At 39.5% G+C, this 26,813-nt stretch overlaps 1 protein-coding gene across 1 annotated transcript in view; it reads left to right on the top strand.

The window, feature by feature from the left end:
- The window catches only part of LOC308341121 (protein argonaute-4), a 36,353-nt gene extending 9,922 nt beyond the window's left edge, over positions 1 to 26,431 (top strand). Inside the window, exons 3-18 of the mRNA XM_080800788.1 lie at positions 2,659 to 2,779; positions 4,380 to 4,561; positions 4,960 to 5,096; positions 5,197 to 5,331; positions 6,039 to 6,126; positions 7,923 to 8,070; positions 8,569 to 8,688; positions 8,812 to 8,940; positions 9,188 to 9,321; positions 10,485 to 10,669; positions 12,045 to 12,204; positions 15,096 to 15,411; positions 15,552 to 15,686; positions 22,368 to 22,469; positions 22,737 to 22,936; positions 25,098 to 26,431. Coding sequence (XP_080656914.1) covers positions 2,659 to 2,779; positions 4,380 to 4,561; positions 4,960 to 5,096; positions 5,197 to 5,331; positions 6,039 to 6,126; positions 7,923 to 8,070; positions 8,569 to 8,688; positions 8,812 to 8,940; positions 9,188 to 9,321; positions 10,485 to 10,669; positions 12,045 to 12,204; positions 15,096 to 15,411; positions 15,552 to 15,686; positions 22,368 to 22,469; positions 22,737 to 22,936; positions 25,098 to 25,206 — 2,401 coding nt within the window. The 3' untranslated portion in view covers positions 25,207 to 26,431. The remainder of the gene's footprint in view (positions 1 to 2,658; positions 2,780 to 4,379; positions 4,562 to 4,959; positions 5,097 to 5,196; positions 5,332 to 6,038; positions 6,127 to 7,922; positions 8,071 to 8,568; positions 8,689 to 8,811; positions 8,941 to 9,187; positions 9,322 to 10,484; positions 10,670 to 12,044; positions 12,205 to 15,095; positions 15,412 to 15,551; positions 15,687 to 22,367; positions 22,470 to 22,736; positions 22,937 to 25,097) is intronic.
- Positions 26,432 to 26,813: the final 382 nt, after the last annotated feature.

Raw genomic sequence — 26,813 nt, 5'->3', positions numbered from 1 at the left:
ATATTAGGATTCTTGCTTTTCTAAGAATGCCCCTGTTGTCAAGTGCAATATTTTATGCTGCTCGATTTTTGTTTCTCATTATAAATCAGTAATGTGGCTTTCTGGTACAGTTTAATCTCATGCAAGCCCATAATTGCTTGGCTATTGTATAACTGAGATCAATTGTAATAGAAGTGGTATTAATGGCTAATGTTAATCCATTCAATAAATATTTTATTGAGTGCTTACTACGTACCAGGTATTGTTCTATGCCCTGGGAATACAACATGAACAAAAAACGCAAACATTTCTACTCTTGAGGAGCTTATATTCAAATAGGGGAGAAGACCAAAAATAAATCAATAAGGAAACAAAACATATTACATGTTAGCTGGTGATGAGTGCTATGTAGAAAAATAAATCAGGGAAAGAATATAGAGAATGGGGATGGGGGTCCACTGAAATATTTTTAATAATTTTTGGAGGTGGTATCAACAAGATGTGCTAATGGATAGAACATAGGGTATGAGGGAAGAAATGAGTCATGATCAATCCCAGGGTTTTTGTCCTATGCAAGTGGAAAAATGGAGCTGCCATTTATTGGGATGGGGAGAACTATAGGAGAAGTCAGCAGGGCTGGCAGATCCTAGTGGAGCTGTTGAGTTGGGGGTGGGGTGTTGAACAGATGAGGTTGGATTCAGGGGAGCGGTCCACGCTAGAGAGAAACATTTGAGAGTCATCACCATATTGGTGGTAAAGCCATGAGCTGGGTAAGATTATACAGGAAGTAAGTGTAGTTAAAGACTCCAAGACTGAGTTCTGGGGCACCCCAATATTTTTAAATTGGGGAGATGATGCTTATTAACAGGAGACTGGCATGGAGAGATCATTGGAATAGGAGAGAACCAGGACAGAGCGAGGAGGCAAGACAAGATGTTAAGTTGAAAGAATTTATTACCTAATGTCCAAAGAGCACTGAATTTAGCACTGTGGAACCCACTGGGAACCTTGGTAAGAGTAGTTTTGGTAGGGGAAGGTGGAGAAGATTTAAGAGAGATAGGAGAAGAGCAATTAGAGACAACTCCTTTAAGAGATTTTGACACAAAGGGGAACAGAGAAGTGGGATGTTCAAATGAGGAAGTCAGGTCAGGGAAATTTAATTTTTTTGAAGATGAGAGAAACTATAGCATATCTGTATGCTGAAGGAAATAATCTAATAAAGAGGGAAAAAATGTATAATTCAGGAAAGAGGAGAATTCTTGGAGTCATACCCATGAACACAGCAGAACGTAAGTGGGCTTACTATGTGACCAGCATTGTTCTAAATATTCTATGTGTATTTATTCACTTAATACAACAAAATTTTGTGGTAGCTATTATGATTATTATAATTTTACAAATGAAAAGAAGCAGATAATAGAAGATTCAGTAACTTGTCCAAGGTCGTGCAGCCCTGCCAATTAATCAGTGTGTGACAAGGAGCAGATCACTTGCCTATTCTGAATTTTTTTTTCTTTTTACTCTGAAGACAGTAATCATCAGCCTGTTTGTCTCACAAAGATTAGGTGAGAACAGAGGCGAAAATATCTCTTCACTATAAAACTACTTATGGTTGTCATTTAAGAATATAAGATGAGAAATTACCCTTCTAATATGAAAATGTATTATTCTTAAGATAGTTTTTTTAAATTGGTAATACACGATATTACATTTTTCCATCAATCTTCTTCAGTTGTGTGATTTGGTTTATAAATGTGTATCTTTTCCACGGATTTTATTTGCAGAATATTAATGCCTTAGGTAGTTGTGATATATTCTGGCTTTTAAGATATAGTTTCCGCATGTAGCACTCACCAAACATTGGTAAAACACAGTTTTCATTAACTCTAGCATTCCACAATCTCACAGACTCAGATCTGTCCATCTTAAACCATATACTCTAGTTACTCTGCAGCTGCCTTTACTTCAGAGCCTGCATACGGTGTGGTCTGGTATGTATACAAGAACACTTAGGTAAAGCTTTGCATGCTTGATTGAGGGAAGGGCATTCATTCTAGAAAGAAACTACATTGATAATCTTTATGGAATGATGAAATTTTACATTTCCTTCTCTACACTGCTCCAGGAGCACTTTGGGATAAAACAAGACAGTTTGAAGAATAATAAATTAGCAGCATTAGGCAAAGGGATTGGCATTACTTTGAGTATGATACATCTTGAATTTATTGGCCCTAACATTTCTTGATTTCTGCCTACTCTCTTTTCTGAAACCATGATACTTGAATAAGGATGTTTATTTGCTAACAAATTTATCATGATTCAATTATGAATATTCATGCCAAACTCAGATACCTAAGATAGGTTATTCTCGTAAGGCTGTATTTGTCATGGGAGAGGATTATGAAAGGCAAGAGTTTGAGAGGGTGCCATAAAAGTTATGTTCTCTTTTTAGTCCCTGCTTTTCTTTTCATCTCATAGCTGCTTTTGTTCACCTGTTGCTACCTTTCTTTACTTGACCGTTGTTAACTACTTTTTTAATTACTGAAGACAATTATAACTATAACTCTTACTTTTTCCAAGTAATTTTGAACTCAGTTTAGGTGATTAAGGTATGGTGATAGTTTCCTTACTCCTTGCCATTTCTCAAAGCTAACTGCCACTCTCTCCATTACTGTTAAGAGAGGTAGTGGATACAATGGTGCGGCACTTCAAGATGCAGATATTTGGTGACCGGCAGCCTGGCTATGATGGCAAAAGAAACATGTACACGGCACATCCACTGCCAATTGGACGGGATAGGGTAAGTGTTAAGGGCCAGAAATGCATTTTAGACTTAGGTCATTTACATAGGACAAAAGTGTCTCCCTTTCTAGGGGTGCCTGGGTGGTTCAGTGGGTTAAAGCCTCTGTCTTCGGCTCAGGTCATGATCTCAGGGTCCTGGGATCGAGCCCCACATCGGGCTCTCTGCTCAGCTGGGAGCCTGCTTCCCCCTCTCTCTGCCTGCCTCTCTGCCTACTTGTGATCTCTGTCTGTCAAATAAATAAAATCTTTTTTTTTTAAAGTCTCCCTTTCTAATAACAACTTAATTCTTAGAGTTGTTTCACATAGTGATGATAGATTTGTTACTATGTCCATATTCTCTTGTCCCTTAGTTAATCAATAATTGAAGATGAGATTAGTATTAAAATTTAGGTTGAATATGATTATTGGAGTTAGATTAGATTAGGTTGATTACATATATTCCAGGTGTTTCACATTGCTAATGTATTTGCTATGTGAATCTGAACAATGGAGTTTTATAGATTATAGAAAATTATCTAAAACCCACTTGGGAAAATATTCACAATACCACAATAACTTTTTCAAGTTTAGTTTTTAAATTTGAAAAGCTATATGTAAACATATACTCATTATAAACTTACTTAGACATCAAGAAATATTGTGATTTCCTGTCTCCCTACCTGCCTGCATCCCCTAACCCCATTTTCCTTTTTCGAGGAAACAACTCTAATAGTTCAGTATGTATCCTTTCAGATATTTTTATGTGCATTAGCTATTTATGCATATGGTTATGTGTATTGTTTGTTTGCATATCATTCTAGGATTTGCTTTTTCATTTAACAATATGTCTGGGAGATCTTTCCATTTCTGTACATTTAAATATCATTATTTATTTAATTCAAATTCTTCTTTATTGTGGTAAAGTATGCATAACATAGAATTTACTATTTTAACCACTGTTAAGTGTACCATTCGGCGGCATTTAGTATATTCATGTTGTTGTGCCATCATTGCCACTATCGATCTCCAAAACTTATTTTATCATCCCAAACTGAAAGTACATACCCACTACGCCTTAAGTTCTCCTGTCCCTTTCCCCCAGTTCCTGATATCCACTATTCTACCTTAGGTCTTGGGGCACCTGGGTGGCTCGGTCGGTTAAGCATCCGACTCTTGATTTCGGCTCAGGTCATGATCTCAGGGTTGTGAGATCAAGCCCTGTGTTGGACTCTGTACTGTGCGCGGAGCCTTGTTAAGATTCTCTCTCTCCCTCTCCTTCTGTCCCTCTGTCTTTCTGTCCCTGTGAATTTGACAGTTCTAAGTACTTCATATAAGTGGAATCATCCAATATTTGTCCCTTTGTATCTGGCTTATTTCACTTAGCATAATGTTTTCAAAGTTCATCCACATTACAACATTCACCTTAGTTTCAAACTATTGCATAATAGTTAATATGATATTTTTCCCCTCTTGATGGACACTTAGGTTGTTTCCAATGTTTTACAGTTACAGAAAGTCTTAAAGTAAATATCCTTATGAATATACTATGTTGAATATTCCTGTGATCTTTCTTTCATACTCTATAAATATATGTAGCTATGATTTTTTTTTTCCCTTAGGTTGATATGGAAGTGACCCTTCCAGGTGAGGGTAAAGACCAAACCTTTAAAGTGTCTGTTCAGTGGGTATCAGTTGTGAGCCTTCAGTTGCTTTTAGAAGCTTTGGCTGGGCATTTGAATGAAGTCCCAGATGACTCAGTACAAGCACTTGATGTTATCACAAGACACCTTCCCTCAATGAGGTTAGTACCTTAGTTCGAGTTCATTCCCACAAATGTCACATTTTTTCAGTAGGTTTCATTGGAGCCATTGAAAAGTTTCTGCATAAGTCAGTTCAAACTTGGGTTTCGAGTTTGTTTATATAGTTGAGAGTAAGGGCACCTGGGTGGTTCAGTGGGTAAAGCCTCTGCCTTCGGCTCAGGTCATGATCTCAGGGTCCTGGGATCAAGCCCCACATCAGGCTCTCTGCTCAGTGGGGAGCCTGGTTCCCCCTCTCTCTCTGCCTGCCTCTCTGCCTACTTGTGATCTCTGTCAAATAAATAAATAAAATCTTTTAAAAATTTAAAAAAAATAAAGTTGAGAGTGAAATGAAAAACCTTTCGAGTTTTTGTTGATGAAACATGCAAACTCATTTCTTCAGGTACACTCCGGTGGGTCGTTCTTTTTTCTCACCTCCTGAAGGTTACTACCACCCTCTGGGAGGGGGCAGAGAGGTTTGGTTTGGCTTTCATCAGTCTGTGAGACCTGCTATGTGGAATATGATGCTCAATATTGACGGTATGATAGAATTCTTTTTTCACTCTTTTGGCTGTTTTTTTTTGGTGTGCTTTCCCTTTCTCTGAACTGAAGCTAAGTATCTGTCCTCTCTGTTTGTTAGTGTCTGCAACTGCTTTCTACCGGGCTCAGCCTATCATCGAGTTCATGTGTGAAGTTTTAGACATTCAGAACATCAATGAACAGACCAAACCGCTAACAGATTCCCAGCGTGTCAAGTTTACCAAAGAAATCAGAGGTAGGTATTTGCATTACAGGAGCCTCAGCAAGGTGGCTCAGTATGGTGCAAGGAGCAGGGTCTTGGAGTCAGACACATGTGGGTTTCCATCCCAGCCGGTTCTGTAAGTGGGACCTTGGGCTAGTTACTTAACTGCCATGAGTCTTAATTTATTCATCTCTCAGGTAAAGAAAATAATGTGTATCTTTACATTTGTTGTGAGAATTAAATGCAATTAGATGTATAAAGCTTCTCATCCAGGAGCTGGCACACATCAAGCATTCTTACCCTTTACCCACTTAATGCATTTTATTTAATTTATGTATATTATTATTTTTCAAACTTACATTTTAATAAAATAACACAAGTTTATTCTCCTCTGGAATTTCTTTTCTCTTTGTTATTAACTATCTTCTCTCACTACAATATAAGCTTCCTTAGGGCTCTCTATAGACCCCATAATAATTACCAGAATTGTTGGTATTTAGGAGATATTTATTGAACAAATTAGTAAAATTTATGTAGGTTGCACATTTTAAGTCATCTGGGTTCTAAGTTTTTCTTCTTAGCTGAGACTTTTTGCCTATACATGATTAAATTGTCCTCTTATCCTTGCAACTTTTGCCCTGTACAATGTGGCACCTTTCTGAAGACATTTGAACCTGTTTTTGTCACTGTGACTTTAATTAATACCTGATGTTTTGACCTTTTTTTTTTTTTAACTTCAGGTCTTAAAGTTGAGGTGACCCACTGTGGACAGATGAAACGAAAATATCGAGTTTGTAATGTGACTAGACGGCCAGCCAGTCATCAAACGTATGTTAACCACATCTAAAATGATACTGTTACATCTTTGGTAACAGAAGAAGCTGCTATGATTTGAGAAAATGGTATCCCATATTGCAAGTTTCAAAATCACTGAGATGATCACTTTTAACCACCAGAGCTTTAAAAAATGTTTTAAATATTTTTGATGGAGACATTTTAAAAACATATTTCTTGTCTTTGATTCATTTCCCCTCTTAAACAAAGGGTGCCAAACACAGATCAACTTTTATATAACAATGCAGCGTCGTCATTATAAGCATCACTTATTATACTGTTATATTCTCAACGCATGTCTCAAAGGATCTGTTAAGTCCTGTAAGTCATATAAGGCTGTCATGAGAAGATACTGCTTTGTGTTTTGTTTGGATTTTTCTCTTTTTGTAGCCACTTCTTCCAGCTGCCAGTATGTATGGCATGCCTCTAGCAGCTACTCATTTCCATTTTCCAGTCTTATTTTTCTAATCACCCGACTTCTAATCCACTGTGAACTATGCAAAATGAGAAAATATACATGAAAATGCTTTTATTTACCATAGATGTAAGTTTTGTTCTTCTAATCAAGATCTTTAAACTGATGTCTGACATAAATAAATATTGGCTCCTCCAAGTAAAGAACATGAATTTACGTATATAAACTTTTCATTGTTTTGGTTAGTCAGAAGCCTTTTGTTTGTTTGTTTATATTCTAGTCTGACTTTGTTTTAGTTCCATGTTTCTCGATTTTTAAACTTTAGTGTATGTCAAAATCATCAGGAAGGCTTTGTTCTAGATAGTGGAAGTTTTTGGGTGAACTCTGGATAAATGGGGTATATTAATTCAGTATGATTTGAATAAATTCATCAGTATGAACCCATAGGCAGCTGATGTGAATTTCTTAAAAAGAGTTATAAAGTGATATTCCATGTATTTTTCATATTATACTATTGACTCCATTCTCTAGGAGGAAAAACATTACTGAAGCCTTATGAAATCACTATTGAGAAGTGTAGCTTTTGTTTCAAGAACTTTATCTTTTTCGTTAATTACTTTACATAGCCCTGTAAAAATAATTATACTTATAGATTTAGATAATCTTTGCATGAAAATTGTAAGCACGTAGTTTTAAATATCATATAGATGATCCTTGCTACATTGTTATTTTGTGGGGCTGTAACAGTTAAAACCAGTTAAAGTTATTACTGTACCAAGTATTTAAGATAATTTGCCCCCTGAAAGAGCCAAAGAAAGAGAATCTCTTAAATCATGTTCTCCAGTTTATAGCAAATATCCTGGCACAGTCCAAGTTTCATGTGTTTGGTCTTGTTGCCTCTAAATCCACATATATTTGTCCTGGTTTGGGGATCTGGAAATGTGGCCCCAATAACTGTTAACACTCATTTTACAAAACATTCTCTTAAGCAAATAAAACTCCTATGTGGATGATCCCAACTCCTTATTTGATTTTAAATAATTTGTAGGAAGCCAGCTAGAGATTATATATGTATCTGTAGGTGTTAACTGACCTCTAGTGAGTTTGTATTTTCCAGTTCTGCAGCTTCTTCTTGTTTTAACTTCTTTTTAAGCTTTAATTTAATATTTTTCTCATCCTAGCTTCAACAAACATGGAAAATTCCAAGAATCACTTTTCTCATTAAATACTAAATGACTTAAGTGAAACTTGTCAAATAAAGATTGACCTTTGTTTTTTAAGTGACTGATCAAGGTAGAAAATGTTAGGTTTTTGTTTGTTTGTTTAAGAAAAAAAGAACTTGAAGACATTTCTAAAGAGATATTCTCTCCCATAGTTTTCCTTTACAGCTAGAAAATGGGCAAGCTATGGAATGTACAGTAGCTCAGTACTTTAAGCAGAAGTATAGTCTGCAGCTGAAATATCCCCATCTTCCCTGTCTCCAAGTGGGACAAGAACAAAAACATACATATTTGCCACTTGAGGTAAGCTAAAATGAATTTTCTTTTCCCAAATCTGCCAATTTCTTGAATGAGTTAAAAAAATGAGTAAAAAAAAAAAATCATGTTCTAAACTAGTAGTAGAATATAGTATAAATTTTTTAAATATTTTGAGCAGAGGCACCTGGGTGGCTCAGCCCATTGAGTGTCTGACTCTTGGTTTCAGATCAGGTCTTGATCTTGGGTTTGTGGAATCCAGCCCTGCATTGGGCTCCTGGCTCAGCAGGGAGTCTCCTTCTCTCCCTCCTCCTCTGCCCCTCCCCCCCTTTGCATGTTCTTGCACGCTCTCTCTCTCTCTCTCAAATGAATAAATGAATCTTTAAAAAAATGAATAAAATAAAAAATATCTGTTTTAGGCGGATAGCTTCACTAGGTAATAGCATTTTCATGTTTTGGGGAATGGAAGAGGTAAGATACAGTTTAGCAAAGGCTTACTTTATAGAAACCCATTACACAAACGAATTTCTCTTTGCCTCTCTGTAGGTTTGTAATATCGTGGCAGGACAGCGATGTATAAAGAAGCTCACAGACAATCAGACTTCCACAATGATCAAAGCTACAGCAAGATCGGCTCCTGACAGACAGGAAGAAATCAGTAGACTGGTCAGTAAGGCGTAGTCTTCACGATACGCTAGCTTTCAGATGAGAAAACAAGACATTAGAAAACTCCTGGTGGGACACAGTTACTCTTTGGTTTTTATATACGCAGGCTTTCCTGTTCTTTAGGTGAAGAGTAACAGCATGGTGGGTGGACCGGATCCATACCTTAAAGAATTTGGTATTGTTGTCCACAATGAAATGACAGAGCTCACAGGCAGGGTACTTCCAGCACCAATGCTGCAATACGGAGGCCGGGTAAGCTTTTTATTTCATTCAGCAAGCTCCTTCCAACAACCAGTCAACAAGAGAATAATCCAGGTTTCTCCGCTACACCACACCAAATTTACCCATAGTTTTGCTCCTTACTGCTTTTTGTCTTTTGGCTAATACCAAATAGAGTTTTGTTTATCCCCTCATCAACATTAACATGGCCTTAGATTGTAATGTCTTTTCTCTTTTCTTTTGTTTCTTTTCTTTTCTTTTTTTTTTTTTTTTTTTAAAGAATAAAACGGTAGCCACACCCAACCAGGGTGTCTGGGACATGCGAGGAAAGCAGTTTTATGCTGGCATTGAAATTAAAGTTTGGGCAGTTGCTTGTTTTGCGCCTCAGAAACAATGTAGGGAAGATTTACTAAAGTGAGTATCTTCATATTTTCAGCTTAGTAATATCCCTCCCAGATATGAAAATACCATCTTGACGTGAATGTGCTGTGCACACTGGCACTAAACCCCTAACTCCTGTAGAGACGCCATCTGGCTGCAGGAAAAAGACCTTGTATTATAGTAAATGGCAAACTTGGGAATGACATTAAGAATCTGACTCAGCTTCCTTACATTTAGAGCAGAAAGTCTATGACTAACAAGGCCGAAGCAGAGATAGTTGGCAAACTGTTCTTAGTGGAGCTTCCTTCGGTATTAATTGTATCTTTTCAGCTGAAATAAAAACTTGTCCATTTTTAATCATTATAATTTACTAGTGAGCTTGTTTTCCACAGGGTCACACTGACTGAAATCATTGGTTCATGTCTTACAGATGCAGCTATCTATAGAAAGGAAGTTAGTGAGAAGGGTGGAAAAATCGGGGCAGGAAAAGGGAACTGGATGGAAGAAAGGAGTCTTACAAAATACTGGCAAATGCACAAAAGAAATTATTCTGAAAGCTTTATATGTAGATTAAAGTCACTTCTCATATCCAGAATTTAAAGTTTCACAATGAATTTTGTTTTTTTTAAGTGATGATTTATTTTGATATTGTTATTGAATCAAATATGGTACAAGTTTGAGTGTAATCCTAAATATACTGATTTTGTGTTTCCATGTTCTCAGTTGAACACAAGCTTACCCAACCATTCTTGTGCCAGGCTTACCAAAATACACATTACCTGAAATTTTGACTTTGGTTTTCTTTGGTTCAGAATTACTGACTTGAATGTTAAAAAAATATATCTATATCTATATCTATATACAGATATAGATATATATACATACATACACATATATATATCTTTGAACAGACATGCTCTTCCTAGTTCCTGGGGTCCAGTTGAGGCAGAATTATTTAAAAATTCAAAACGATGATCTGATAGCTAAATAATACAGATTCTTGTGCATTATAATTGCCATGATACAATTGCCAGCCCATCTTTGGCAACCATTTAAAGGTTCTTTTCTTTGTTTATTTGTTTATTTTTAATTTTGGCTAAGAATGTACAGAACTGAAAGAAGTATCTTAGTGGAAAATAATTTCTGGGAATATACTCCGAAATGAAAGCACTGTGCCACTGGTTCTATTTTAACAGGAGTTTCACTGACCAGCTCCGTAAAATCTCTAAGGATGCGGGAATGCCCATCCAGGGTCAGCCATGTTTCTGCAAGTACGCACAAGGTGCAGACAGTGTGGAGCCCATGTTCAAACACCTGAAAATGACCTATGTGGGCCTACAGCTAATTGTGGTTATCTTGCCTGGGAAGACACCAGTGTATGGTAAGGACCCCTTTAATTTTCAATTAGCAATAATCACGCCTCGGATAAACCTCATTGGCTACGATACTGCCACTCAGCAAAGCTAGGACCCCTTTAATTTTGAATGAGGGATGATTTGAAGGAGTAGGTCAGGATAAGCTGGGTTTAGCTGTCGTCTCAAATAACCCCAGACTCTCGGTGGCTCAGAGCATCAAAGATTGATTTTTTTGCTTCTGCTCTGTGTCCGTTGAGGTGGACTTTGGCCTCTGTTCTATGCCATCATATCATTTTTACTTCGGGACCCAGGCTGGCAGAGCAGTTGCTATTTGGAAAGTTGCTGGCCCCATGGCAGAGAGGAAAGAGAGCTCTGGAAGGTTCTTAATATTTGCAGCTGCTGCTTCTTCTTCTTTTTAACATTTATTTTATTTTATTTATTTATTTTTTAAAAGATTTTATTTATGTATTTGACAGAGAGAGATCACAAGTAGGCAGAGAGGCAGGCAACGAGAGATTGAGAGAGAGAGAGAGAGAGAGAGAGAGAAGCAGGTTCCCTGCTGAGGAGAGTGCATGATGCGGGACTCCATCCCAGGACACTGAGATCATGACCTGAGCTGAAGGCAGAGGCTTAACCCACTGAGCCACCCAGGCACCCAACATTTGCAGCTTCTTGACCACAACCAGCGACATGGCTTTTCCCAGCCTTCCTGTGGGAATTGAGAATGGGGGCCAGGAAATGCAGCGGGAATGAGCGTGGAGCATGTAGTGAGATTCTACCATAGTCCTCAAAGCAGGAAGAACCAGAATGTTTGGTGACAAGTACTTAGGAATATCAGAGTGGGGAAGAGTGGGGGAGTCCACCACTTCCAGAAGAGAAGCTGTTCAGTTTGTGTCTCTTATAACAAGAATGATACAAAGTTCTTTTGGCTCTCATCTAAGTAAAGGATTTAGGAACTCCAGACCAGCTGTTTGAACTTTATAAAATGTCTTCAACGCCCTTTGTAGTTGTTTCTTTTGTTACTGTCTGTTTATCTCAGGTGTTTAGAGGAAAAAGAGGGAGAGGGTGGAAGAAAAATATTTAAAAGTCAAAGAGCTGGCCTGTATACCGAGAGGGAGGAGCTGGGAGATGGAGTCCTTTGCCAGACCCGACCTGTGGAAAAAGTAACCTTAAGGGACTGAGTCAGGGGTGGCAAGCAGCATCCAGGAGTAAAGGAAGTGGGCTAACCTCAATGCCTGCAGGAGGGAAGAAAAGGAAAAATTGCCCTGGGGGTTTAGCAGATGAAATGACCACATCTAGCACAGTGTGCTGTGTCAATGTGTGCGGATTTTTGCCTCTACTCTTAGTAATTAGGAGAATATTTAAACATTTTTAAATTAATTAATGAATTTATCCTTGTAGCGGAGGTGAAACGTGTTGGAGATACCCTCCTGGGTATGGCCACACAGTGTGTCCAGGTAAAAAATGTAGTGAAGACCTCACCCCAGACCCTTTCCAACCTTTGCCTGAAGATAAATGCAAAGCTCGGAGGAATTAACAACGTGCTTGTACCTCATCAAAGGTAAGATTCTGAACTCTGTTTTTTCTTATGTTTTTATTAAGATCAAATGTAATGTAATTTACACGAAGCACACATATCTTAAATATGCATCTCAATTACTTTTTCTTAGATATGTATACACTCATGTAACCACTACTCAGGTGAAGATCTAGCACAATACCCTGTCAGGCTTCCTTGTGACCTCTCCCAATAGGTAACCCCCAAAGGTAACCACTATCACCATAGATTAGTTTTGCCTCTTTTTGAACTTCATATAAGTGGCACCATACAATATATAATATATAATATCTATCTTTTGTTTATCCATATGTGTCTGGAATTCATTCATGTAACTGTATTAAGTAGTAATTTACTCATTTTCATTGTCATATATTATTTCATAATATGAATATACCACAGAATTTTATTTTATTTATTTTATGGCTTTTTAAAAAGATTTTATTTATTTATTTGACAGAGAGAGACGCAGCAAGAGAGGGAACACAAGCAGGGGGAGTGGGAGAGGGAGAAGCAGGCTTCCCACTGAGCAAGGATCCGGATGTGGGGCTTGATCCCAGGACCCTGGGATCATGACCTGAGCCAAAAGCAGACGCTTAATGACTGAGCCACCCAGGCACCCCTACCACAGAATTTGAATCTATTCTACCATTGATGGATATTATTGTACATTCATTATATAATTTTTCTACCTTTTTAGTAGATGTAAATTCTCTTTTTCCTGAGTATATATCCAAGAATAGAATTACTAAGTTATAGAAAGTACACGGATTTAGCATTGATAGATACTGTCAAATAGTTTTCCAGAGTGGTTGTACCAGTTTGCATTTCCATGGAGATTTCTAGTTGTTCCATATTCTCACCAACACTTGATAGTATCAGTCCTTTTAACTTTAGCCATTTTGTTTGGGGTAATACTATCTCATCATGGTTTTAATTTGCATTCCCCTGAAGATTAATCATGTTAAACACAATTTCATATGTTTATTGGCTATTTGGATATCCTCTTTTATGATGGGTTTGTTTAGTTCTTTGCCTGTTTCTTGGATTGGATTATCCATCTTTTCATTAATTTGTATTTTCCCTAACTATTGAGATAATACCTGACTTGCTAACTCTAAAATGTTTTCCTGTGAAATTCTGTATGTGAAAGTGATTTGAAAAGTTCAGTTTAGGGCTGTGGTATTAGTGATTGCTGTACTTGACAAGAATATGAAATTGAGTGCCTTACTCTTCTTGTACAATCATATTCCAATTCTTAATTTGCCCTTGAATAAAATTTATAGGTAATAAAATCCTAATCATGCCTCTACATCAGTGATGGATGAGGTATGCAGGCCATATGAGAAGTCAGTCTAAAATCTGAAATCATTTAATTTTACCCCAAATATTTGAGACAACATAACATAACCATTTAGAGCGCACACCTCAGTGTCTGACAACCTAGGTTTGGATTCCAGCTTCACTGTTTCCTAGTTATGTAAGCTTGGGTAAGCTCCTTAATCGCTTCTGTCTCCTATTTTAATTCTGGAAAATTGAGATAATAATTGTACCTCCCTCATGGGATTATTGTGAGGACTAAAGGAGTTAATACAGGTAAAGCATTTAGCACAGTGGCTGGTACATGTAAGCTGTTACTGTATTGTGCATATGTATGTTATAGAGGTATGTTTGCTGTTGTACTTCTCTGCACCATCATATTACATGATGATACATGCAAAGAAATCTAAGACAGCTGCTGCCCTCATGGAGATATCTAGTCTATTACAGGAGATTTTCAGATTTGTGATGTCTCCTACATTATACTTTAAGAATCAGTACTCACTTCCAAATCCCACCTTTAAGAATTTGCCAGAGAAGCATGCATGATATTTCCCCTTGATTCCTTAGAAAAATCAGTGCCAAATAAATGAGTTCATTCTTTCAACAAGTGTTTATTGAATGCCAACTGTGAGTGAGGCAGTGTTCCAGGTACTAGGGATACTGCAGGGAATAAGACAAAACAAAACAAAATTCCTGCCCTTGTAGAGCTTACACTCGTGTATGTGTGTGTGTGTGTGTGTGTGTGTGTGTAAAGTAAATACAACTTAAATTAAGCAAGGTGACTGGCTGGCTCAGTCAGTAGAGTGTGGGACTCTTGATCTTGGGATTGTGAGTTTGAGCCCCACATTGGGTGTAGAGATTACTTAAAAATAGAATCTTTAAAAAAATAAGTAAAATATGCAGTATAAGTGATGAATACTAGATAAAAATCGAATAGGGAAGTAGATAGACTCAATTCTCTTCTCTAGGCCTCACATCTTAAAGTGCATTGAGGGTTTTGTCCCAGTTCCATGTAAATTCTGCAATTCTATATCCGTTGTAAGAATCCTAGGATCCAAAGAGAGTTCGTTCTGGAAAAGTCTTCCCTTCACACATAAAGATTTTATTAAATTTGGCTCAGGTCCTCTTTTAGTCTTCCCTTCCTGCTATTATAGAAGAACCATGTTGATTTCTTTTTTAATATTTTATTTATTTCTTTTAGAAAGAGAGAAAGAGAGCGGGGTGGGGGGGAGGAGCAGAGGGAGAGGGAGAGGGAGAGAGAATCTCCAGCAGGCTCATCACTGAGTGCAGAGCCCAACGCAGGGCTCGATCCCAGGACCCTGAGCTGAAACCAAGAGTCAGATACTTAACCGACTGAGCCACCCAGGTGTCCCAACCATGCTGACTTCTTGAATCAATTCAGATTCGTTGCCAAAGAGGCACAGACACTCAGTGGGCCTTAGAGTTCTCACGCAATATGTTCAAGTCTTTATTCTGTCCTGTAAAACTATATCTGATTCTATTTGGTGAACTTGAAAGTACAGATTTTCATCTGTATGTCTGAATGTCAATGTCTCCTTCAATCTGAGCAGGCCCTCAGTGTTCCAGCAGCCTGTCATCTTCCTGGGAGCGGATGTCACACACCCCCCAGCGGGGGATGGGAAGAAGCCTTCCATTGCTGCAGTCGTTGGCAGTATGGATGGACACCCCAGCCGGTACTGTGCCACCGTTCGGGTGCAGACCTCCCGCCAGGAGATCTCCCAGGAGCTCCTCTACAGTCAGGAGGTAATTCAGGACCTCACTAACATGGTTCGAGAGCTGCTGATCCAGTTCTACAAATCTACACGCTTCAAACCCACTCGGATCATCTACTACCGTGGAGGGGTATCAGAGGGACAAATGAAACAGGTACTCTGATTACCCATGGTTGCCTTTGGGGGTTCTAGGTGTCTGATAGAGCTTCCTCCCATCTAACACTCCAGGCAAACCAGATCTGAGAGCTGCAAGGTGAGTTCTCAATTAAACGTCATTCTGTTTCTAACTCCTAGGTCGCCTGGCCAGAGCTAATAGCAATTCGAAAGGCATGTATAAGTTTGGAAGAAGATTACCGGCCAGGAATAACCTACATTGTGGTGCAGAAGAGACATCACACACGACTTTTCTGTGCAGATAAAACAGAAAGGGTAAGAAACTATGGTAGAAACCTCATTATCTGATGCAAGTGAATATATTTTCAAATGGGCATACATACAATTTTTCCCCTAAAAGCAACTGTAATAATAATTTAATAAATATACTATCTCCAGTTGAACACTGATGATCACTTCTGAATGATACAGGTTTCAAGACTGAATATTTCTCTTGTGTGACAGAAGTGCTGGCTTCTGGAGTTTTTAAGGGGGGAGTCAAAAACATGCCAAGATATACTGTGGTGATACAGGCAAACCCCGAAGGGATGGCTTATGTATTTGGACTTTATTATCATTTGCTACTTCTTATTACCTGTGCCTAAGGCATGGTTCTAGGGTATAAAGAAGGATTTCTCTTCTAAATGATTTTGTATCAGTGCCTATATGAGTGCAGGAGATCTTGGGGTACACACTTTGAATGGTTATAATGTCATACTTACTAACCATGGGCAAGTTAACTTCTCTAAGCCATAATGTTCTCATCTGTAAAATGTAGTAAGAACAATTCCCATCTCACAGGATTAAATTAATAAATGAATATTAATTTGGGGTATAATTCCCAGCATTTGCTAAGAGCCATTTTGCATAATTGATTTATAATCTGTTATTCATGAATAAATGAACTAAGTTATAGGTACATAATATTGAGTGACTTTGCTTCTGTGATATCTTCTGTGACATTGTTTCATCTTTTCCAGGCCCTCCCTGATCCACCCCCAGAGAGACCAGTTCTTTCTGTTGCTTACTCTTGGAATCTTGTGGGTCACTCCCATTATTTTCTAGTATGCCCTTAGGTGTTGTCTCTAATCCAAGGCTTTTTGTTTTCAAAAGCACTGAAAAACTAAGGTTTCTCTCCTTGGGCTCCAGTTCCACCAGTCAGCTCAGATTCCAACTATTGTCTTCTAAATTACCCAAACCCTGACTCAGTAGTACTTTGTAGGCCTCCACTGACACAAGTTCTCCAAACTCTTGCCTAAGGTCTGGTCACAGAATACCCTGCCATCCCCTCCCTAACTGCATTATCACCTCTCCATCCTTCCATCAAATTGCTGTCTGTGTGTAGCTCTAGGAGCTGGATTATCTTTCTAAAACCCAGGCTATCTCATCATTCTGTCCTTTACCATCCCATGTCACTCCTAACCTTCCAGAGATGATAATCCTGGTCCTTGGTCTGCCCTGCTCCCTTGACACTTACCAACATCTCCACTTCTCTTATCATGCGTCTAGCCAATCTCCAACTCTGGATCGGTCCACTTACCCATTTCCTTTGCTTTGACTCTTAGGCCAGTGGAGACTGCTGAGGAAGAAAGTCATTTGTTTAATGATGAATGACATCGCAGATTCATGACAGCAAATCTCAGCCAGCCTTTGATGCCACCATTTCTCCCATTTATCCAGTTCCCCATAGCATGTATTCCAAACCTTCACTCCTCAACTCACCAGCCCTAATCTGTGATGGCTTTGTTAGTAACGCTTTACCTTGCCAGCAATAGAACAACCCTCTATTTCCCCAGAAAACAACATCTTGAAGGCATGAGTTTTCTCAGCTTCCTCTCTTCTACTTTTTTTTTTTTTTAAGATTTATTTATCCATTTTAATGTGAGAGAGTGGGAGCTTGGGGAAGGGCAGAGGGAGAGGGAGAGAGAGGCAGACTCCCTTGCTGAGCATGGGGCTTAACACACAGGGCTTGATCTCAGAACCTTGGGGTCATGACCCTGAAATCATGACCTGAGCTGAAAATGGGAGTTGGACACTTAACCAGTTGAACCACCTGGGCACCCCTCTCTCCTCTACTTTCAAATGTACTGAAATGTGTTTTCTCCGCTCCTTCCTCTCACATCTCAGAGGCTAATCTCTCCACCTATGCTTTTGTTCCCAGAGGACACTTCATTAATTACCCTTGGTTTTCAAGACTCCAGTTCCTTCACCTCACCCTCTAAAGTTCCTCAACTCCTCCTAGATCCCCCCAGTAAGCTTCTTTTTACTCTATTTCTCCCTCAGTCTACCTGCCACCTTCTTTGTTTTCTTTTTTTTTTTTTTTTTAAGATTTTATTTATTTATTTGACAGATAGAGATCACAAGTAGGCAGAGAGGCAGGCGGGGGGTGGGGGTGGGAAGCAGGCTCCCTGCCAAGCAGAGAGCCTGATGCGGGGCTCTATCCCAGGACCCCGGGACCATGACCCAAGCCGAAGGCAGAGGCTCCAACCCACTGAGCCACCCAGGCGCCCCCCTTCTTTGTTTTCTTTCATGACCCTGCTTTTAGAAGAAAAATGACTTGACTTTCCACCTGTACCTTCTCACATCAGACATCCACTCTCTGTAGCGTGACTTCAGTTTCAGTGATTCTACTGAAGCCGTTTGCTCCGTGACTTGCTCATTTCGAATCTAGAGCTACCTTGTCAGGTTCGTCCACTGACTTCTTTGCCTGAGCAATACGACTTTCCAGATTCACTACCCCCTTCTATAGTCAGACTTTCTCTGACTTCTCTTCCTTCTCTGGCCATTAAATACTGACGTTTCCAGGCATTTCATACATTTTTCTCCCTCTTCTTTTCTGAATTTCAGCTCTCTTTAGTCTCACCCACTTTTCTGTGTTCACTGATCTGCTTATAGATTCCTAAATTTGTATTCCCAGCTGCAAACATTTCTGTGCAGTTCCTGATCTGCACCTCCAACTGTCTACCAGACATATTTACTCAGATGCTCTATAGGAATTGTATCAGCAAGATCAGCTAGGCCATGCTGTGGAACCAAAAAACCCTCCAAAAGTCTTAGGGGCTTACAGAGATGCATTTCTTGCTCATATTACACACTCACTGTGGCTTTGCTGCAGCTGTGACCCTGATGTCCTCCTTTTGGAACCTAGGCCAGCAGAGAAAAATCTATCTGGAACATCACCAGTCATTGCAGCAGAGGGAAAGAAAGATCTGCACAATTCATATGTTGGCTCTTTTTTTTTTTTTTTAAGATTTTATTTATTTATTTGAGAGAGAGGGAGGGAGAAAGAGAGAGAGCATGAGAAGAGAGGGGTCAGCCCCGCCGAGCAAGTAGCCTGATGTGGGACTCAATCCTGGGTCTCCAGGATCATGACCTGAGCCGGAGGCAGTCACTCAACCAACTGAGCCACCCAGGAGCCCCCATATATTGGCTCTTAAAGCTCTGGCCCAGAAGTTACACATCTCAGGCCACACTCTATTAGCCAAAGGAAGTTACATGGCCACTCCTGAGTTAATTGGGTGGGGAAGTATAATCCTCCCCCAGGGAGAGGCATGGGAATATTTGGCACTAGTGATACAATCTACCACAGGCATTTCAAGCAAAACACGTCTGAACCTCCTACTTTCTGTTTTATCCTCATCCAAAGCCTATTCCTCCCCAATTTTCCTTTTCTCCTGTGACTTGGCATCATTGTACATTAAGTCAGCCAAGTTAGAAACTTCAGCGTTGTCTTTAAATTCTGCCCCCCTTTCAGTCCCCCCATTTTTAGTTGTTCAAATAATCTTCTTTGTTCTGCCCTAAAATCTCTTGTCTCAATTCTTCCTCTTGTGTGTCACCTCTGTCCTAGGCAGAACTTCCTATATTGCAGGAGACTCCTACTGGTCTCCCCATCGGCATTCCTCCTTCACAGATGTACCCTCCATCTGCTGTCAGGGCTAGGTTTAAAAAATACAGATCTCAGGGCACCTGCCTGGCTCAGTTGGTGGGGCGTGTGACTCTTGATCTTGGGTTTGTGAGTTCAAGCTCCACGTTAGGCTTAGAGCTTACTTAAAAAAAAAAAAAAAAAATGCAGGGGCACCTGGGTGGCTCAGTGGGTTAAAGCCTCTGCCTTCGGCTCAGGTCATGGTTCCAGGGTCCTGGGATCGAGCCCTGCATCGGGTTCCGTGCTCAACAGGGAGCCTGCTTCCCTTCCTCCCTCTCTGCCTGCCTCTCTGCCTACTTCTGATCTCTGTCTGTCAAATAAATAAATAAAATCTTTTTTTTAAAAAAGCACATCTTACCTTGCCATTCCATTATTCAGAAACCTTCACATATCCCCCATTGTCTACCAAATACTTACTTTTGTTGTTCAATGTTTTCCTAAGGTAGCCAAAACATTTTAGTTTCATCCTTCCACCACACCTTCATACACTTTCCATTTTCCATATATTTGTGGATTTGAGTCCCCGAGATGACCACATCTGTCCCACTCTCCCCCCCCATTCTTAATTAAGGTATAATATAGACAATAGTAAAATCCTCCCTTTTTAGTGTACTGTTCTACAGGTTGTGACGGATGCATATAGTTGTGTAAGCACCATGTCTATGAAGACATGAACAATCCATCATGCACACACATTCTGCCAAGCCCTCTGCAGTCAACCTTTTCCCTCACCTATAGCCCCTAGCAACCACTGACAGGCATTCTGTCCTACGGTTGTGTTTTTTTCCCAGAATGACATATAAGTGAGATACCATAACCTTTGGTCTGGCTTCTTTTACTTTTCATAATGCATTTGAGGTTCATCCAAGTTCATTGTGTATATCACCAGTTTATTCCTTTTTATTGCTTAGTATTTCATCATATGGCTGAACCACAATTAGTTCGTCTATTCCTGACTTTAGGGGATATTTGGAGTGTTTGATTTTCATCCCATCCCCCCATTCAACTCCTGCTTATCCTATAAAGGATGGCTCAACTATTTCCTCCCACCAGCTTTTTCCAGCACCTTCCATAATGCTCTGATCACACTATATTGCAGTTCATTTTAGTTGGTGTGCATGAAGGGCAGGAGTGTGCACGTTCATTAGTTCTCTCTGCGCCTCTGTCTCCCCTCAGCATTTGCAGAGCCTTCCACGTGGGTGCTCAAGCAGTAGTGGTTGAAATGGACATGCTGGATCTCTTTTTCCCCAGAGCATCACCTCCTTCCATTCTTGTCTGTAGATTCTAAGAGATTTGCTTTAAAAAGGATTCCATGCTGGGGCAGCCAGCTGGCTCAGCCGATGGAGCATGTGACTCTTGATCTCCGGGTTGTGAATTTGAGCCCCACACTGGGTGCAAAGATTACTTAAATATAAATCGGGGCACCTGGAGGGCTCAGTTGGTGAAGGGTCCAACTCTTGATCTCAGCTCAGGTTTTTATCACAGGTTTGTAAGTTCAAGCCCGCGTTGGGCTCCACACTGGGCATGGAGCCTACTTTAAAATTAATTAGGGGCACCTGGTGGCTCAGTGGGTTGGAGCCTCTGCCTTCGGCTCAGGTCATGATCTCAGGGTCCTGGGATCAAGCCCCACATCAGGCTCTCTGCTCAGCAGGGAGCCTGCTTCCTCCTCTCTCTCTGCCTGCCTCTCTGCCTACTTGTGATCTCTGTCAAATAAATAAATAAAATCTTTTAAAAAATAAAATAAAATTAATTAATTAAAATCTTTTTAAAAAGGATTCTGTGGTTAAATAAGTTTGGAAAATATTATTTACTCCATCTCCCTCTGAAAGATTATACATCCCTGAATAAAGGTTCTGAGAAATCATACAATAGAAAAACCTTTTTACCTTGGGTTCAACCCAATATTTCTCAAATCTGTGTGAACCATGAAATATCTAAACACATCCTATGGAAGTAATATTCCTGAAGAACACACTTTGGGAAACGATGCCAGAACTAGTATAACTCAGTTACATTTCCTCTTGTCCAGCGTGGTCCCCAAGCGCACATTTGAATTTGATGGAATGAGACTTTTCTCTATTCATAGATGTTCCCATACGCATTGGTATACAATTAAGCTGTAGGTAATGGTAGTAAGAATGGAGCCAAATAAACTCCCATCAAATTCATGCCTCTATATAAAATACAGTTCTTCATATGGAACCCTGCTATATAGCACAAGAGGGTGAAAATTAACCAAATAGCAAGATTTAATTCCTTTCCTTATAAGTGCATTTCTGAAATTCCCTTCTTCTTAGAAGGGAATTCTTCCCTTCTTAGAAGTTTGATTTTAGAATTTTTACTATAAGTGAGCCTTACAATTTCGAATTTTAAAAGTGTAAGGGATCGTCATCTAGTTTTATAGATGGTCAGATTAAGACCCAAAGATACTATGCTTTGTTAAGGTATGTAGTTACAAGACTAGGCATAGAACTGAAACCCTGGTTTTCCTAATTCTCATTTCAGTGCACTCCTCCTGATAATGCATGTGCTGGTGACTTCTTTTATTGATTCTGTAAAAGCGTTAGTTTTGCTGAGCCTCGTGTACCCGCTCAAAGATTTCTTCATCTTAACTTATACTGAAAGTTGTGTGTATCTTTTTACTCTGAGTAAGGGACAAACTTTATTTTTTTTCTCAGGAAGCTTATCCATTGTAAATGCCTTTTTTTTTTTCCTCTCTGAGAACAATGCCAATATATCATCTATAAATAGATGACAACAATGCAACCCAAAGTCGCAGGTAAAATAATTCTTTGTCTGGATTCCCCTAGGGAAACCATGGAGTATATTTGTTTGAGAAAATACTTAAGGATAAAGTGGTTGGGCTAAGGAGCATTGCAGAAAATTCAACATGTTGAATTAAACTGATTTTCAAAATGTCACTTAAGAACAGTTTGCTAACTTGTTACCAATGAACACATAAGAGGAAAATATGGCCTGAGCTCAGTTTGGCATTTTGATGACTCATTGTACTCCTTCCTCCCCTTTTTTGGTAGGTGGGGAAAAGTGGCAATGTACCAGCAGGCACTACGGTGGACAGCACCATCACACATCCATCCGAGTTCGACTTTTACCTCTGTAGTCATGCAGGAATTCAGGTAATTTGGAAACTGTTTCAGACCTTTGACTTGATAGGGAGATGTTTGCAAATGCAACAACTGGCTTGACTAGACTTGTTATTCAACACTGTGCATCACTTTGTTAATTTAGTGCTTGTGTTCCAGAACTGTTATCTTTTGGTCTGGGTATCTGCTTGTAGGTGTGCTAGGCAGGAATACTTCTGAATTTAAGGAGTGGATTTCAGTTCTTCTCTCAGATAGCCAAACCGTGTCAGAAACGTGTTAATTATAAAAGTCTTTCTCCAGGGAACCAGCCGTCCTTCACATTACCAGGTCTTGTGGGATGACAACTGCTTCACCGCAGATGAGCTCCAGCTACTAACTTACCAGCTCTGTCACACCTATGTGCGGTGCACACGCTCAGTCTCCATTCCAGCCCCTGCATATTATGCCCGGCTTGTAGCTTTCAGGGCACGGTATCATCTGGTGGATAAAGATCATGACAGGCAAGTTTCTCAGGCACAGTGGAATCTCTTTTTATCTGAATTAACATGTTTTAAAAAATGAGCTACTACAGGAAACTTTTAGGAAGAGCTAAACTTCCTTTTAGGGCTTAAATTTCAAGAAGTGAATTAAATTGAATGTGCCTTTGAGAGCTTATAATGTGACTTTTGGTCCAAGAAGTGCTTGGGCTTGCTCATACTTGCATGGTGTTTCTATCATCTGCCCAAGGAAAAGAGTCTAATTTGGAGCTGACTGTGATTTTCCCATAGAGTGAAATGCATTTGGTTCTGTTCAGGTCCTGAGCAGTCTCAGAAGTGGCCCACACAGTGCCCTGGCTCCAGTCAGAGCAATCACAGACCCGTGGATTCCGCTTCATGAGAGGGAAAGTCCTGCACCGTTCACTTTGTTTTCAGTACAGTTCGGAAGAATGCACCAGAGTGAATCTGGGGCATGTGTGTGGCAGAGGAGAGGTGCCAGGACCATTTTCACCCCCAAATAGGGATCTCAGAAGCATCAGACATTTTGACCTGTTACTGAGCACTGTTAAATAGCCGAATAAGCTCCCTGCATTAATTTCCTTTTCCAAATGACCATCTGTGAAGAGTAGCAGTTTCTGGGCTCTTCCCCAAGTCTGAATTCAGCTGCTAAATAGTAGACATTCCATTACAAGTCTATTTCTGTAAGGGTTGAAAATACGCTATGAAGGAAAATGCCCAGCTGTGGCTTTATACCTTCCATTCTGTAATATGCATTCATTCATTCAACACAATTATTAGGTATTGACTGTGTACCCAGCACTGTGCTAGGTACTAAAAATACTAAGATGAGGAAGACATGTTTCCTGGGATTTTCTTTTTCAGTATGGCAGACAATAGAGGCAAACAGAGCACTGACAATTAGCCCAAGGCAGTATAGGTGAAAGTGCACTGGGACTTCAGAAGAAAGGTTGTTAGAGAAGATTTCACTGCTGGATGGGTGGGATTTGGCTCTAGAAAGAAGAGAAAAGGATTTTCCAGGCAGAGGGGGAACAATGGATATAAAGAGAAAGCAAGGGATATGTTTAGACAATAGCAAGTTTTCTTTGGCTGGAGTGTATGAAAGGGGAACAGCAGGCATGAAGCTGGAAAAGTATGTTAGAGAAGGTTTTCTTTGTTAAATGTGAAAGGCTACTTTGGGGATAAAATAGCCCTTAACCACTAATTGGGCATGAGTGGGAGAGAAGGGGATGAAGTTAAAGATGACTAAGATGGTGAGCTTAGATGGTAAGGGCAATAATAATTTAACTAGTAAAATAATTAAATAGCTAAAGTAATAATTTAAGTCAGGAGAGGTTTAGTGATTTACAGTTTATCTAGCCCTTTATATCCTATGGAACCCTTAAGAGGTATATTCAGAAGTTGTTACTATTATCATAAAAGACCAAAGTTTGAAGGAGTTGTTACTTCTTCAAGGTCATGTAGCTAGTGAGGAAACGAGAAGAGATTCCTGGCACAGTAACATTTGCACAGCAACATAGTATGCTCCAGCATTGTACTAGGCTCAGGAATTCATTCAACAAATGTTTATTGAGACTATATTACGTGTGGGCACCAGGGGTTCAGTGGTGAGTAAGATAGTCACTGCATTCTTTGAGTTTACTTTTCCTGGGGGGGATGTATAACTATCCAATTAATAATTTAATTTCAACAATGAATCTTAGAACACTGAAAAGATAAAATAAAAATTTTAAAATATTTAATTTCAATCGTGTTTAGTATCATGAAAGAAAAGTAGAGGATTCTGTGAAAGTATGTTTCAGTGCCACTGACCTGAACTTTGGAAGTGAAAGATTCTTTTGGGGGAAATGACATTTTGACTGAAGCCTAAAGGACAAGTAAGCATTAGCCAGACATAGTAGGCAGTGGGAGTCCTAACATAAGCACTGTTAAGGATTTGGGTCTTTGGAGACATTGTTCTACTTAATTATTGCAACAGCCCATTCAGTAAATTGTATGTATTTTTCAGTTGAGTGAACTCATGTTAGAGAGACACAACAAATTATTTAAGGAGCCACAGCTTGAGCCTAAGGTCTTCTTGAATCCAGTAGTATTTGTGCTATTTGAAACATTGAAGTTTGAAGTGGTCTTTTGTTACACCTGGTTTTTTGCATTATTCTCTTTACAGCGCGGAAGGCAGTCATGTGTCAGGACAGAGCAATGGCCGGGATCCTCAGGCCTTGGCCAAGGCAGTGCAGATCCACCATGATACCCAGCACACGATGTATTTTGCCTGAGATTCTCAGAAAAAGAACTCAACCAATTTGGCACCCCATGCAGCCTCAAAATGTTTCAAATGCCTACCGCCTCTAGAGAGAGCCAAGTTGACTTCAGGTGGTCTTCTACGAGCAGCTCGGAATAGTTGCACTGAATCTCTACTTCACAGCACTGTCTGATGCATCAACAAAATTGAGCCATTTTTTAAAAGTAATAGATACTCATAGATTGTCTTTTCTGATGCACTGGACTGAATTTTTACCTCATCTTGCAAAGGCTGATCAGCCTGAACTTCCTTAAGGACTTCACAAGAAAGGTTTCTATGGAATATTTTGCTCGTTGTGGTGTTCACCGCATCCCTCTAGTCTTAGAAGATCACTCCTTGTTTTCTGTACTCATTGAGTGGGGTGTCTGCATAAGTGGGAGAGAAAAACCAAACAATCTGCTTCAGTTCAGCATTAACTTTTTAATTGTGTGGGTCCATAAACTTTTTAATGGAGATTTCTGACTTCGCCACTGTAAATGCCTTTAATGAGCATTAATTTTTGAGAGTTTTACAGAGTTTTATTAGTTTTCCTACTTTATCTTCTTGATCTCTACAGACTCGTGCTGGTGCAAGTACAGGCTGCCAGGCAATTGCACTATATTTGGCTGCAAATTCAGACCAGCAGCTCTCTGATTTGGTTGGCTTTTGTGAATGTGTAGCACAAACAGATGTAATCCATGTCACAGTGACAGATGACACTGCCATGGTAAAAGTACTCATGTTTCCCCCTCTTGGAAAAAAAAATTAGCTTTTAGTATTTTTCAAAGTTTTCAAAAGTGCCCATTTTATGCTGCTGTGTGGTTTGTTAGATCTAAATCGTTTTTAAACTTTTCTCATAGAAAATTAACTTTGGCAATAAGCATTTTTTAAGGTCCCTTCTCTTCTTCCCCCAACTGTGTGGTTTTCTAGATGAGATTTCGGTATGATTTTATCAGCTATTTCTTATAGATCATAATGTGGCAATTTCTGAAACTGGTCAGAAAAGACATATATTTCCATGACTTTTTAAAGAATTATTTTTATCTGTTTTATAGTCACCGTTGGTGTCCTGTCACTTTGTTTTAAAATAAGCTAGAACCAGGATGCTTCCTTATCGGATAGGCTTTGCCAATCCTTAAGGTACATTGAGTGATGCTGCGACCTGCACAGATGTACCAGCATTTAAAACTTCTTTTCCCGGGAATCAAGGTTACTCACACAGTCATGTGCAGTGCAAATTTTTTTGTTTCTCTTTCAACCTGAAATGTACTTGGTGGGGTTTCCTTCCTTTCACTAAACTAAAACTGCATAGAAAAGATTGATCTTTCTTAATAGATTCTAGATCCCGCTCACAAGGAGAGGGGTTCCTTTCTTGTCCAAACAAGGGGAGCTGATCTAAAGCAAGCATCAGTGAAAGTGTAGGGAAAAAACACATTTTGTATTTAGTGTAGATACTTTGTGAATGGACAACAGTTACATAGAGTCTTGGTAGTTCCAGCCAGTGTTTCCCAGCCCAGATTTTACTGACTTGTGATTCTCTATCCTGGAACCTCAGAAGTGAGAGCTAGGGAAGGGGGTGAAAGCCCCAGAGCCACAGTCCCT

Source organism: Martes martes (genome assembly GCF_963455335.1).
Source record: "Martes martes genome assembly, chromosome: 4".
NCBI lineage: Eukaryota > Metazoa > Chordata > Mammalia > Carnivora > Mustelidae > Martes > Martes martes.
Note: the sequence above shows the minus strand (reverse complement) of the source record. Positions and strands in the feature narration are given on the sequence as shown.